We start from the raw sequence: 14,616 nt of genomic DNA, 5'->3' as shown, positions 1-14,616 counted from the left end.
CCAAGCAGGTATACGTAGAGAAAGAGAAGAACCTATGCGCACTTTCTTGCACGTCTCTTATTATCAAAATAATATGTTTTAAATGGTAGCACTGTAGCAGAGATTAAGATTACTACGTACTAAGACGACTGTGGTCCATTGTCACAGGCAGCAAACTCGATCCAATAAGTAGAGGATCCTTACTTCCCACTTTCTCATATCTCTCCGCCGTCCCCTCCATCTTGATCGCAAGCTCTATCTCAACAAAATAAAGATAATAGAAACTCAGAAAAAGAAGAGAGACAGAGAGAGTAGAATCAAATAAATTAATATAATGCTGCACTCACATTCACTATACACTACTCTCTGCCACCTGCAGCCACTGCATCTCTTCTCCCTCGGAACCAAAAGCCCTGCGGCCACCCGTGCCCGGAGACAAAGGGTATCGATGGTAGTAGCTACGTCAACACCTCAGCCGCGTCCGTCGGTGGCAGATGATGGGTTGAGGGCACACTCGATGCCTCGGGAGAAGGTAGAGATTTTCAAGTCTCTCAATGGGTGGGCTGCGGAAAACGTGCTTCCACTACTTAAACCAGTGGAGCAATGCTGGCAGCCACAGGATATCTTGCCCAACTCATCCTTGTCCATGGATGTGTTTGAAGAGGAAGTGAGGGAACTACGGGACCGAGCGTCGGGATTGCCGGACGACTACTTGGTGGTGTTGGTAGGTGACATGATCACCGAAGAGGCCCTCCCTACGTACCAGTCCTTCGTAAACCGGCTTGATGGGATTAATGATGTGACCGGATTAAGCCCGGACCCTTGGGCCACTTGGAACCGTACTTGGACCGCTGAAGAGAACCGCCACGGCGATCTTCTCAGGACTTACCTCTACGGCTCTACCTCTCTGGTGAGTCTGGTCGCGTCAATATGCCTATGATTGAACGAACCATTCGATACCTTATAGCCGGTGGCATGGTAAGTATAATTAGGTGTACAACTTTGGGCTTGGCGGCTCCGACCCACCCTGAGCCTGCATAGGGCTAACCCTAAAATTTTTGGACCTGAGTCAGGGCAGGTAAGGGTTGGTGCTTTGGCTCGTCTGATCCTAATTTTTTATCTTGATTTATCGAGTGTTCGATGATTAATTTTTTAAGTTTAGTTATCATTATTATCTCTCTTTATATTATTTTTTGTTTGGATCACTATTAGGAAAAACACGTTTAAAACTCTGTTTGAAACGTATTGCCGTTTTTTACTGTTTAAAATACTTTTTACTTTATGCTTCCCAAAGATACTTAAAAAAACAGTAAACTTCAAGCATTCCCATACTAAACACATTTAAAACACATTCCTGTTTTTATGGTGTTTTTTAAGACTTGCTTTTTGGACATAATGTCTACTTAATTGACCATATATCTCTCTCCCGAATTCTGATCGACCTGATTCTTTCACCAACTTGAAGCTGATACAAGGGACTATATTTCTCATGTATTACCTTCAACTCAAATTCAATTCGTGGACCCTGAAATTGACCTATAAACTAACGTATTTGCTGAAAAATATTTCCAAAGTGATGACTCCTAACTCTAAGTGAACATATATCACTTTGAGAGCGTGTTGACTATGTTGACAACAATGAAAAACACCATAACCCAGTCACATTGCTTAATAAACTTTGGGCATGTGTGGTGTATGAATTTAGAATTGATGTTAGATGATATTCAATGATATGTCTTAAAACTTATAAGGAGACATGGGATGTATAGGCATTAATATTAGATATTGTAGTTGTTTTGAACACTAGATGCAGATATTCATATAATAATTCCTTAATTTATATGAGTATACTACCGTTCTATGTTTTTTTTTTACCGTTTATTTGATCGTATCATTCGAAAAAATTTACTATTTAAAACCCATATCTTCCGTTCCTTTTTCTTTTTTCCGTTCCCCACTTTTGCTACCAATGGTTTGGTCTCAATGATCACAGGACACATGAACAGAAAACAATCCCTATTTGGGGTATGCATACACGTCCTTTCAAGAACGGGCGACATTTGTATCACACGGCAACACGGCCCGGTTGGCAAAGAAGCATGGGGACAACGTATTGCCACGGATCTGCTGCAGCATCGCGGCTGATGAGAAGCGGCACGAGAATGCATACATCAAGATAGTGGAGAAGTTACTACAGGTGGACCCCAATGATGCAATGTTAGGGATCACCGACATGATGCGCAAGAAGATCTTAATGTCTGCCTGCCTGATCTACGATGGCCATGATCCCAATCTCTTTGATCACTATGCTGCCGTTGCACAGAAGACCGGTGTATACACAACTGCAGACTATGCAGACATATTGAATTTCCTAATTGGACGATGGAAACTAAAGAAACTCCGGGGTCTCAACAGTGCTGCCCAACAAGCCCAGGATTTCGTGTGTGGGTTGGCACCCAGGTTCCGAAATCTACATGAACGAGTTGAACTACGGGCCCACAAGGTAAAGCCACAGAATGTTTGCTTCAGTTGGATCTTCGACAAGGAGGTCACTTTCTAGGCGAAGAAAAATGCAATTAAATTAAAAATCAAAAATAAAAAATGAAAACTTTTGTAAATTTGATTGCAAAATTAACTCCAAAAAAATGAGCATGCATAAACATTAATGGGGGTAAATTTTTTTATCTTTCATGAGAGATGGAGCGGATTAGTCATTTCGCCCTTGCCCTTTCTCTGTTCAGATGCAGGAGCCACATTAGCTTTCTTTTCCTTTATGTATTACATGTTTTAATAAATTCCTTGATTTTAATAAAGAAAAAAAGACTTCTATTAAAAAGTATAACTACTATATTTAGCAAATGTTTAAAATAATTACGCAATCATAGTTACAGAAATTATCAATTTCATTTAAAATTGATTTTCCTTCTCTCCCTTTCCCTTTCACTTACTAGCAAATTCCCTCTATCTGTTTTACATCATTGAGGTGGACAAATGTTAAGATATCTCTGTTCGGTTGCTGGAGCCACGTTACTTTTAAGGCTTCCTTTTCCTTTATCTATTACTTGTAATAAATTCCTTGATTTTGATAAAGGAAAAAAGACTTCTTCTATAAAGTATAATTGCTATATTTAGTAAATGTGTAAGATAATTACGCAATCATAGTTACAGAAATTATCAATTTCTAGCAAGTTCCCTCTATGAAATCAACCCCATAAACTCGCTTACAAGGTGAGGGGGTCCAAGACCATATCAACCTACATCAATTTCCATAGGAAATCGATGTGGGATCAGCCCCCATAAGCTAATATGAGATTGTAACATATGGTCATGTTCAACGGAGATTTTTGGATACCCCAGTGACGAATAATAAACATATTCATTTGGAGGGAATCATAAGAGGTAGGGTCAGACCTAAGATGACTATTGATTAAGTGGTACGAAAAGATATGCATATGGTAAGGCTAGATTCTAGTATGACTTGGGATTAGGGGTGTCAATTCGTGGCCCGAACCGGCTAAACCGACCGGGACCGACCGTTTATAGACCGGCCGGCCCGGACCGTTTATTAAACGTGTCGGGCTTGAGCCAGGCCCGTTTATAAATGGTCGGTCTCGGTTTTGCTACTTGAACCGTCGGGCGCCCGACCGAGACCGACCGAATAACGCCTGACCGAGACCGGCCTATTGTGCACCGACTTGGCCCGACCCTTTAATGATTGTAGAATACCTATTTTACCCCCTAAATTAAAGAATAAAAACTAAAAAGTAAATACATGTTCACATTTTAAATAATGGTTATATTTGGTATCATTTATTGATTTATTGTCATTGTTTTGGGCTTGCATGAGTGGGCCAGAATATAATAGCACATTTTAAAGAGGGCCCGTTTAAAAACCGGTTAAAGTCCGTTTAACATTAAACATGTCCGTAGCCCGGTTAAGGCCCGACTAAAGCCCGATTAAGGTGGCCCGATTATAACCCGAGACCGACCGACCGAATATAAAGTGTACCATGCCCTCAATAACTAAGCCCGATTAGTTAAATGGGCGGACACGGTGTAGCCTTTGAAAGTCTTCAAGTCCGATTAAGCCCGACCGAAACCAAACCCGAACCGGCCCGACCGGTTGACACCCCTACTTGGGATAGTGTTTTGTAGAGGACAAGGATCCATGTTGTCAATCCCTTATAGGTGATGTTCCCATGAAGTGTCTTTTTCTACTGCTTTACCTTCTTCTCATATCTCTATTTTTCTTCGTTTTAGCCTCTCTTTTGTGCTTCCTTATTTCTCTATCGGATCCATGTAGCCGATCCATTTTAGTTGGAATAAGGTCATGGATATTGTTGTCATTATTGTTGATATGTCTCGGAAAGAAATGCATTTTTATTTGGTCCAATAGATAGAGTGGTAATGATAGAAGTTTAGCAAATCTTTTATTCCATCCTTAGACATTTTTTTTTTTTAAATTATGATCACTCACAGGGGTGATGACTCGGGGTGTCAATTGATGGGATCAGTTCAATCTCAATCAGGCCAAGCCGAGCTTGGTGGGATTATAAGCTTGGACCATGACCTCTACCTATTTAAGAAATGAGTTGCTCTTGATCAGTTAAACCATATATTACTTTTGGTTCTAGATCCTTTTAATTCTTTGATATGTGGACAAATTACAATGAATTCTTAAATCTTAGAAAGTGTCCTTCCTGTTGAAGATCCAACTGAAGCGAACGCTCTGGGGCTTGACCTTATGACCCCGTTGCTCCGCTCGTCCGGGCAGTTTTCGGAACCTGGGTGATAGCCCACATATGAATTCCTGGGCTTCTTGGGCCGCACTATTGAGACCCTCTATCTTCTCTAGCTTCAATCTTCCAACCAAGAAATCTAATATGTCTGCGTACGCTGCGTCTGTGTAGACACCGATCCTCTGTGCAATGGCAGTATAGTGGTCAAAGAGATTGGGATCTTGGCCATCGTACATCAGGTAGGAGGCAGGTATTGAGTTCTTCTTTCGCAACATGTCAGCTATTCCCATCATGGCATCATTGTGGTCCACCTCCAATAATTTCTCCACCATCATGATGTATGCATTCTCGTGCCGCTTCTCATCTGTTGCAATGTTGTCGCAGATCTGTGCCAACATGGTGTCTCCATATCCCTTTGCTAAGCGGGCCATGTTAGTGTGAGATACAAATGTGGCACGCTCTTGGAAGGTTGCATACACATGGCCCAAATAGGGATTACCTTATGTTCTTATGACCTGAATGAAACTTGACATTGTATCAGAACTAGGGGTGCAAGTTTCGCCTTGTTAGCTCGAACCCGCCCTTGGCCCGCTCTGATCTCGAATAAGTATCAATCCTAAAATTTTGGCCCTGAAGGTTGGTCGGCCCTGAAATTTCTGACCCTGAGTCAGAGTCAAGGCGGGTAAGGGTTGATGTCTTTGGCAAGCCTAACCTGCTTTGAACCCGACCCTGATTTTTTTACCCTGAGTTTAGGCCTTGGTTTTGGCCCAGTAGGGCCTTGGTTTTTGCCTCTAATGTTGACTTTGATTTTTTGTTTTCTTAAGATGTTCTTTTCCTTATTTAACATGATAAGGGTTTTGAGATCTTCAGATTATTTGTCTTATTAGGATGATCTATTTATTTATCATGACAAATAATTGAAATTTTTTGGATTATTTGTTTTCTTAGTATGTTCTCCTCATGACAAGTAATTTGAGACTTTGTGTTTTTTTTATCTCTTCTTTATTATGAATATTTTTTTATTTTTTAGTTATTTCATATTTTGCAGTGTCAAGATCAAGGTATACCTGACCCTTGATGGCAAACCAGGATCAGGGTCAGGGTCTGGATCAAAGCCAATCAAGATCATCCCAGCCCAACCCTGAAAAATCAAAGGCCAATTAGAGTGAGTAAGGATTGGGCTAAACCTTGGAAGGTTAGGCCTGGATTCAGCTTTTGCGGCCCTGAGTCAAGGTCAGGGTGGGGTTTGGGCCCAATTAAGTGGACTCAGGGTTGGGCTAGGGTTTTAAGAATCCCGGCCCGGCCAACCCAACCCTGTTGCACCCTTAATCAGAACAACCATAAAATAAAATAAAATAAAATAAATTTTATTATTGAGGGAAAAGGTTAGTGTTGGAATTTATGAGGCTATGAAAGAATACAAATTACCATGCCCCCGGCGGCGAGAAGGTGCTGGATGGTGCGATCAATCATAGGCATATTGACGCGTCCGGAGAGATAGAGATAAGTCCTGAGCAATTGCCCGTGACGGTTCTCTTCGGCGGTCCAACCAAGAATCCAAGTGGCCCAAGGGTTCAGGCTGGCTCCGGTCAAGGCATTAACCCTGACAAGCCGGTTTAGGGAGGATAAGTACGTGGGCATTGCTTCTTCAATGATCATGTCACCCACCAACACCACCAAGTAATCGTCCGGCAATGCCGACGCTCGCTGGCGTAGTTCCTTTACTTGCTCCTTAAACACATCGGACGGTAAGGATGAGTCCGGCAACAAATCTTGTGGCTGCCAGCATTGCTCCACTGGTTTTAGTAGTGGGACCACATTTTCCTCTACCCAACCGTTTAGAGACTTGAAGATCTCTATCTTCTCCGGAGGCATCGAGGGTGTCCTCGACGGGTGAGGTTCTGATGCCGCAGCTATAAACGACAACATTTGTCTCCGGGCACCGGTGGCCGCTGGGCTTTTTGTTTTGGAATTGACAATATTTTTGGTGTTTGCAAGGGAGGAGAAGTGCAGTGGCTGGTGGCAGAGAGTACGTGAGTGTGAGTTCATCATATTTGATCTCTCTCTCTCTCTCTCTCTCTCTCTCTCTCTCTCTCCTATGCTCTAGGTGGGGGAGAGATGGGAAATAACTGGGGAGAAATGATGTTCCTCTATTTATGGTTGCCTCGTCACGTTTGGGTATTTTCACGTCCAGTTATGTTTAGGTTTTTCTTTGCCAGACCAACAAAATTTCCCTCCATAGCTTCAAGATTAAATAACCAAATATATGATTTTAAGAAGACTAAAAACGGTCGAGGTCTATAAAAAATGGACATCGTGGGCCTTGAGATGTGCTCAGAATATTGGGAAGGTATATTTTAGAAAAGTACGAAAACCCTATAGAGTTTATGAAGATGGATGCATGAACCATCATCCATGGGTTTACATCATTTTTCGAATCCCATATAACAATTAGCTTTTGCACGGGCATAGCAACTGCTTGATGTAGTCCCTCTTTCAACCAGATTGCATGCTTCGACCTCTTTTAATTAATGATATACAACTTAATTTCTTTACTCTTCCTCCACGGCTCTGCCTGCACAAACAATGAGAATAAAAATTGACATAAACGAAAGCTTCCCCCAACCAACATCAAAATTAACTTTTAATCATCAATATGTAAGAGATTGTATCTGAAGGGATGCTAGAAAAAGTGAACTTTATTTTCAAGAGAGTTGAAGTTATGGACCATTTTTTTTTTTTTTTTTTTTTTTTTGGGAAATTACTTAGATCCACAAGATAAGAAAAGTAATTACAAGATATTACTATCTCAGAAGAGCCATTAATGCACTTGAGCTTAAAACCCGGTAACCCACAATAGCTAGGTCGGCCGTTCCCCCAGAATGGATGACCGATGCCGGAGAGGTTCCCACAGTTGTAATTGGCTGCAGTTTGAGTAATTTTCATCGTCTAAACTTGATGATTTCGAAACATTGTTGGCAACAGAGATGAGGATGAGGGAGCTGAAGAAGAATAGATGAGGGAAAAACACTCTCTACAGTATATAGAAAATGATGAGTGCTTATGGATATAAGTGATGTAAAAGGGTATTTTAGTAACTTAAATTTTACTTTTATCTTGGGTGGGTCGAATATTAAATGATTTGGGGATTAAATAAATATTTTTAAAATCTATTCTTGAGTATTTAAATTAAGTTTAAAACATACTTATCTTGTAATTACTTTTGTTATCTTGGGGATCTAAGTAATTCCGCCCCCCCCCCTTTTTTTTTTCAATCTTGTAAGGTGAAAAATTCGTGGACAATTTTTCAACAACTTGTTCTGTTTTCGTCAGACTACCAACCGGTTGTTCAAAGGTCATAATGGCAAAGCATGCCTAGTTAGATTAGGGAGTCCACATCCTCTGCAGCGAGCGATGAGGTTCAATGAGCATTGGATGTCTGTGAACATCTGGACACTCGCCCCAAGGAACTCCCAACCACCACAACCATCCTTTTAGTTTCTAATTGGATATATGTGTCCGTCAAACCCTACTTAAGCGTATTAAATTGCATTATCAACAAAGCAACATTCTAGAATTTAGAGATACAAACTATAATTAGGAATCCAAAATCTGAAATTGCTTTTTAACACGTCCTCTGGTAATGACAGTGATATGAAACTGGGACAAATTAAACGTACTCAAATCATTGCCCATATGAAAGGACTGAGTTTTCTTTCACCCATAGTGAAAACCAGATTTCTTTATTACTCATGGGTTCCAAGGACTGAGTTTTCTTTCACCCAAAGTGAAAACCAGATTTCTTTATTACTCATGGGTTCTAGTGCTTGGTTGGGACTCTGGGAGCAATGCCAAGTATACTTGTAGAGTTTCATTATATAAGGGTGGGGAGTAATTATGAGGTGGGTTTTTCTTCACCCACTTTCTCCATGAAGGATGAAAGAAACTTCAAATGATTGTGTGTTCGGTAAACTGGAGCCACCAAAAAAATCATTCATTAGCTTTTAAAGTAAAACAAAATCCTTCTATTTATTAGACAAAACTCTTCTTGTGGATTCTAGATCTAGTCTTGAAACTTTTGGATATGCTGGAGGTTGTTTAATCATGTGGGTGGTAAGAGTAATCTTATTCATGTTTTGTATTGGGATAGAAGATTCCTGTTTCAGTCAATTAACCATCTAAGATCTTTTGGTACATAAATCTGAATACAGATCACTGGCTTTTGTACCTAATGGAACCCAAGACATCCTTTTTTTATAACCATGGGAACTGAACCATGACAAAAAATGGTTGCTGCAATTGCTATTTCTCTTCCCACTCCAGTTTTTTGTGGACCATCACTTCGAATCACAAGTTCTACTTTTCTTGGAGAAAACACCCTCGAGTCTTTCTGTATATTGCTGAATCCCATAAGTCAGAACAAAATCTATTTCCTTTGGTTTGTTGCCTCCACAAACTGCTTTGGCAATAATGGTGACAGATTTTGTAAGAAAACTTCAACACAGCTTCATGATATGGTCTATTCAAGTTCGATCGGATTGACCATATCAGCCTGTGGCTCAAAGGAAGCCATTGAACAAAGAATACGCGACTATGAATGCAAACTGTAAGATCATCTTGAGCATTTGACAGGGCATCAACCATGTAGATTTTTTACTGTGACAAACCATCTCAACCAACCATGAGATTTACAGTAGAATGGTGATAAATTCAGAGAAATGCATTTCATATAGATAAAAATCATCTCTGGATTAACAAAAAGATTTACATGGGAAAAAATACAGTCAAGGATCAACTACCATGGGAGTAATGCGCCTCTTAGCAGTTTTACTTGGGACAGGAGTACTAAGAGAGCTTTGTGATGCTAGTTTCAATTTATTTCCTCCTGTGTCTACTTTGTTTGTCGTGGACACAAAATCATTGTTAGTTGGAGTATTTGCAGTGCCATCCAGCTTTTGAGCTGAGGTGTTCTTGCTTTCTTCCGTGACTTTCTTATCTACTGAAACAGAGATTGAAAACAGTTAGCATAGATCATTACCTTCATCATTAAGGATCAAAACATACGGTTCACGTGGAAAAAGCCCACGGTAGCAAATATGTGTATATAATTGGCACACCTGCACAAACTAAAGAGAGCTACATATCCTTAAACCTAAGAGACCTCTCGCGGGGAATCTCAAAACAAGAGAACGGGGTCACTAGCAGTGGTAAATGTCATTTCAAGATAATCTTAGATTCCCCCATATACAATGCCTAGGAAATCTCGTAAAAAAAAATGCCAGTCAAAGGGACCTTCCCCTAATCACTAATAAAAGTGCAGATCCGAAACAGAGAAATAATATTGCAAAATATCATTAAAAAAAAAAATGAAAACAGATAAACATTCAGAAGAGCCTACAAACATATGTTGTTTGATACATACATTTCTCACCTACTTTTGAGACTAAAATATGTTGTCTAATACACATTGAAGGAAACTATTGTAATCAATGAGCAAAAATGAGGTAGAAATATCAAGGAAACCTGAAAGGGAGACCGGCAAACCCAATTCTTCACTTGCAAATTCTACAAGACTACAATAACCATCTTGAGACGACAACGCTAGATACTTGGCATCAGATGACCTTGCAACAGTAAAAAGATGGCCAATCAGAACTAAAGAAGAAACTTTTGCTGTGATTGTAAGGCACGAAACTAGAGGGTACATTACAGGTGAAAAGAACTTAAATTTACCATGCAATGTCTGTTATGGCCGCATAGTGAAGACCAGCAAGCAGCGCTATAGGAACGACACTTTGTGTATCATAGATGTATACAGAATTCAAAGTTGCTATTGCAAATACAACTCGATATGGGAGCTTGAAGTAGGTGTCTGCTCAAGTATCCAGATATTTCAGTTCCCTAATCATGCAATTTCATAGCTATAACTAAGCAATAGAATGGACTGTAAGAAGCATTCAACTACCTGATTTAGAATCCCGCAGGTCAAAAACAATGGGACAGAAGCGTACCGCTACAACGGGTTTGTTAGCACCAGGCAGTTGTAATGCAGGCCTGCGCATAAAAATGCCGCAAAAACTTTGAATACAAGATAGATGGAATATAGAAGCCTGTTCTGAACTTTGTGTTCTTATTTAATTCCTTTACTTCAAAGAAGATTGAGAATTCTAGCCCATCAAATGATACTCCTAAAGAAATTAAATAATACAGAGAAGGTTTTTCCAATTGATCTCCTTGCACGTCAGATATTGTTTCTTCATCCACTACCAGAGGCCATGCCACTGTTGAAACCTGAGTTTTGGAGGCAAAAATTGGTCGAACAGACCATTACTTTTTCCAGGGCCTCCCGCAATCAAGAAAAGAAAATCTACTTGTGGAAGAAAAATTCAGCTGAGAGACAGTAGTATTGTTTTCCAGTTGACATAAGTTGATAACTACCTCCACCATCAACATAAGTTACATAACATTAATTTTAAACTTTGTGACGGGATTAGGTCCATTATTAGGGTTTAGTTGAGGCTAGAAGGAATTCATGTATAAGGAAAAAGGTATCAGTTAGATCTCTTGCCTTGAAAGATTCTTTCTTGGAAAAATATATGTAGTATTTACTGACTGTGATGTGGGTGAGAATTTGTACGAACCTGAAACAAGGAAAATATGACAGTTACTAATACTACTACTAAAAACAGATGGAGCCTGCAAAGGCTAATGGATAAGATAAATGTATATTAATTGTGTGATCGAGTGAGACTCCATATTTAATAATATTGAACATCTATAAAAATGCACACCTGCTGGTGTAAGTAGAAAAGATCCATCAGGAGACCAGGCCAATCTTCGAAAGAAAGATGGCAATGTCTCATCATGAAACAGAGAATGCTTTGATGTCTGCATATCAAACCAAATGTAAGTTTTATTCTACAGAATATATCCAGCAATAATGTATAGCACTAAAAGATTAAAGATCTTCTAACCTTATTCTCATCTCCCAGTTTCTGTCCAACCTTTGAAATGACATGCTGACAGACATAATTCATCTTCTCAAGGCCTTTTGTTTTGGCCTGAGGCTTATTCATGTAAATCCGACAAGTTCTATCTGAACTAAGCGAAGCAACATAACGACCTAAGGGGTCCCATGAAACGCCTTGAACATAATGTATATGACCATCCAAAATCTGATGGACAGAACCTGAAGTGTGGAAAAAGTCAACAACTATTTTAAATCATTGATTAACCTCAACAAAGAATGTTGACATCCTTATGTTTTCCATTTACCCTTGTTAGCATCCCATATGATGCAAGAATTATCAACAGATCCCGAAACAAGATATGCACCATCAGTAGACCACTGCAGATCCAAGACATCCTTGCGGTGGAATCTGTCAAAGAAAAAAGGGGAAAAGAAAAGTTGTTGGAGACAGCTATTTTCAAAATACAAGCAGAACCATGGAAAGAAGTGAAAATGTACATTCTTACAATAATGTCTTCAGAACTTTCCATGTTTGACCAACTTCTGTGGTGTGTAACTTCCATATGATTAGCTCACCTCCTACCATTACAGAAGCAAGTTAGGACCCCCATTGTCTCCTTAAAACTGCCAGTTTGATTTTATGTATGGTAATTATAGAATAATAATTTGAGAGCAGCCACTGGGCACAAAAAATGCCAAAGGGTAGGACTGTCTCACCCCTCCTAGGATCCTGCATAGGCAGGACCAGCACTGTGTAATGGCCTAAAGAAATAATTTGAAGGAAAACTAACATCATTACATACAAAAGATGTTAAAACCATACCATCAGCTCCGGAAGCAAGATGTTCCCCTGCATGATATAAAGGACAAAAATTACTTTTATGTTAAAAACCAAAATAATACACACTAGGAATGCAGCAAAGAGGGATGCTTTTATCAAAATTTAACAACAGACAGAACCTCAGTATCCAACCACGTCAAGCTTAAGAATATGATTGAAGAGTAATTCTGTAATGTTAAAGAAGAAGAATTAAACTCTCATGGATAACCTCTCCAGGACAAACACCCAGAAGTACTAACAAGGAAATTTCACCATGAAAGAACCCATATAAACATTCCTACCTGTTAATGATTTTTAAGGTAAGCTGTGGACTAGGCATACAAGGACAATGGAGACAAGAAAAGAAACAGTGATGTGGAAGACTGGAAGCATCTCAAGCCTCAAACAATAATGCTTCTTTGGAATGTTTATATTCAACTCAATCAAGGCCATGCGTACTTGGACTTGTGTTCAATTTTCCTTTGGGTTTTGTGCCATTATATGGGCAGTCTTATCACTTTTCTCAGAGCCTATTTTTAAAAGGCCAAAACTCATCTGTTTTAGAGCAATTCTGATGCTGTTTAAAACTTTACGTAGTTACCTTTCCACTGGGACAGAAATATTGCAAATTCAGGTATGTTATGAGAAAGTTATGACCAATTTACCAGCATCGTGTCAAGCTGTAATAGGGTTTCTAATTAGGAGTTTTAATTTATTATTAGTTTAATCTAGAGTCTGTTGTTAGGTTGTTACTTAATTTGGTTCATAAAATAGTTCTAAATTTTGGATTCAAGATCTAGGAAGTTGGAGAGGGCGGGCCTTAGTGCAATGGTAAGGTTGCTCCATTGTGACCAAGTGATCAAGGGTTCGAGACAGGAAATAGCCTCTCCACAAAGTGGGGGTAAGGCTATGTACATTATGACCCTCCCCAGATTCCGCAGTGGCAGGAGCCTTGTGAACTAGGTACACCCTTTTTTATCTATGAAGTGAAGTCTTAGGTTGAAAAAACAGAAACTAGTAACAAAGTTTTGCCTTTCACTATGTCGTTTTTTTCCCAACATGAAAATTCTGTCTTCTAATCATAGTTCATCAGTATGTTATTAGGGGTTAGTAAGTGGGATGTTGCTGGGGGACAATGAAGGGAATGTCATGTTGATATTGGTTTTAGTGAATTGAATGAGGTTGTTTCTCGACTTTTCTATTCATTGAAGTTCTTGCCCTGGAGTTTTTCAGTGTTAATTGCTGCTCCAGGAAAGACTAGGGTACTGCTACTCAGCTAATTACCACTTTCTACTATCTTCTTCTCTTTTACTTTACGATTTAATACCTGTTATGGAAGCTATTACCCATCGATGATCTCTCTCTCTCTCTCTCTGCAAAACCTTTGACAACTCTCTACTTAAACTGCATCTCTTCTCTAAAACAAATGTCATCCAATTGTGTTCACACTCAGAATTTTGGGTCTCATTAATTTTTCCCAATTTGTTTCACTAACCCATTAGAAATCTTAAGTTTCATCAACATCGCCTTAATTCTATCATCCCCAACCAACAGTCCTAAACCTGAACCCTAGAACACATCATTACCAAAATCCTAGTATTAAAAAGATGATCCAACCTAAATAAATTGACACTTTTCTATCTACAGTTTAGTGTTTCATCATGCCAAATACTTGCCAGAGTAGAATTCTTGTCTATTTTCACTCTTTCGAGATTTTTTCAACGTAGGAGACGAGTTCCTACATCATAAAGAAAACAAAACTATACAACCAATTATTTCTATGAATTTTATCATTACAATACAATCAGAACCCTATCACATGGTTAGCTTCTCAGAAGAAATGCGCAGCTCCCATTATCTAAATGTCAGCAGGAGAGCATAAAGAGCATTAAATGACCTGGCCATACAAAAATGGCCAAGGTAGAGACCAAATGGTGTAAATGATAATATGACCCCAAATGCAGCTATGAGTATAAAACATACAAGAGACTTCTATGGTCCTATGCCACATGCAATTCTTGTGGGTTCGGAACTGATATAAATCAGTCCAGCTGTCCAAGTTTCCCAAGAATATATATATATATATATATATTATTTTATTTTTTTTT

General features: G+C 39.3%; 1 protein-coding gene and 2 pseudogenes across 2 annotated transcripts in view; 1 reads left to right on the top strand and 2 right to left on the bottom strand.

Moving 5' to 3' along the window:
• Positions 1 to 427: 427 nt before the first annotated feature.
• On the top strand, positions 428 to 2,539 carry LOC122091958 (annotated as a pseudogene).
• Positions 2,540 to 4,663: 2,124 nt separating this feature from the next.
• On the bottom strand, positions 4,664 to 6,647 carry LOC122091942 (annotated as a pseudogene).
• Positions 6,648 to 9,312: 2,665 nt separating this feature from the next.
• Positions 9,313 to 14,616, bottom strand: part of LOC122091855 (chromatin assembly factor 1 subunit FAS2) — an 8,884-nt gene continuing 3,580 nt past the window's right edge. Inside the window, exons 3-12 of one of the 2 annotated variants that reach the window (XM_042662053.1) lie at positions 12,512 to 12,538; positions 12,195 to 12,267; positions 11,994 to 12,097; positions 11,693 to 11,907; positions 11,510 to 11,606; positions 11,287 to 11,359; positions 10,684 to 10,772; positions 10,452 to 10,590; positions 10,242 to 10,342; positions 9,313 to 9,714 (exon numbers count right to left, since the gene is read on the bottom strand). In XM_042662053.1, coding sequence (XP_042517987.1) covers positions 9,503 to 9,714; positions 10,242 to 10,342; positions 10,452 to 10,590; positions 10,684 to 10,772; positions 11,287 to 11,359; positions 11,510 to 11,606; positions 11,693 to 11,907; positions 11,994 to 12,097; positions 12,195 to 12,267; positions 12,512 to 12,538 — 1,130 coding nt within the window. In that variant the 3' untranslated portion in view covers positions 9,313 to 9,502. Of the gene's footprint in view, positions 9,718 to 10,241; positions 10,343 to 10,451; positions 10,591 to 10,683; positions 10,773 to 11,286; positions 11,360 to 11,509; positions 11,607 to 11,692; positions 11,908 to 11,993; positions 12,098 to 12,194; positions 12,268 to 12,511; positions 12,539 to 14,616 lie in introns of both variants that reach the window. The other variant, XM_042662045.1, reaches the window with a different exon arrangement.

This window comes from Macadamia integrifolia, chromosome 2, assembly GCF_013358625.1.
Source record: "Macadamia integrifolia cultivar HAES 741 chromosome 2, SCU_Mint_v3, whole genome shotgun sequence".
NCBI classification, from domain to species: domain Eukaryota; kingdom Viridiplantae; phylum Streptophyta; class Magnoliopsida; order Proteales; family Proteaceae; genus Macadamia; species Macadamia integrifolia.
This window is presented reverse-complemented; position numbering and strand designations above follow the sequence as displayed.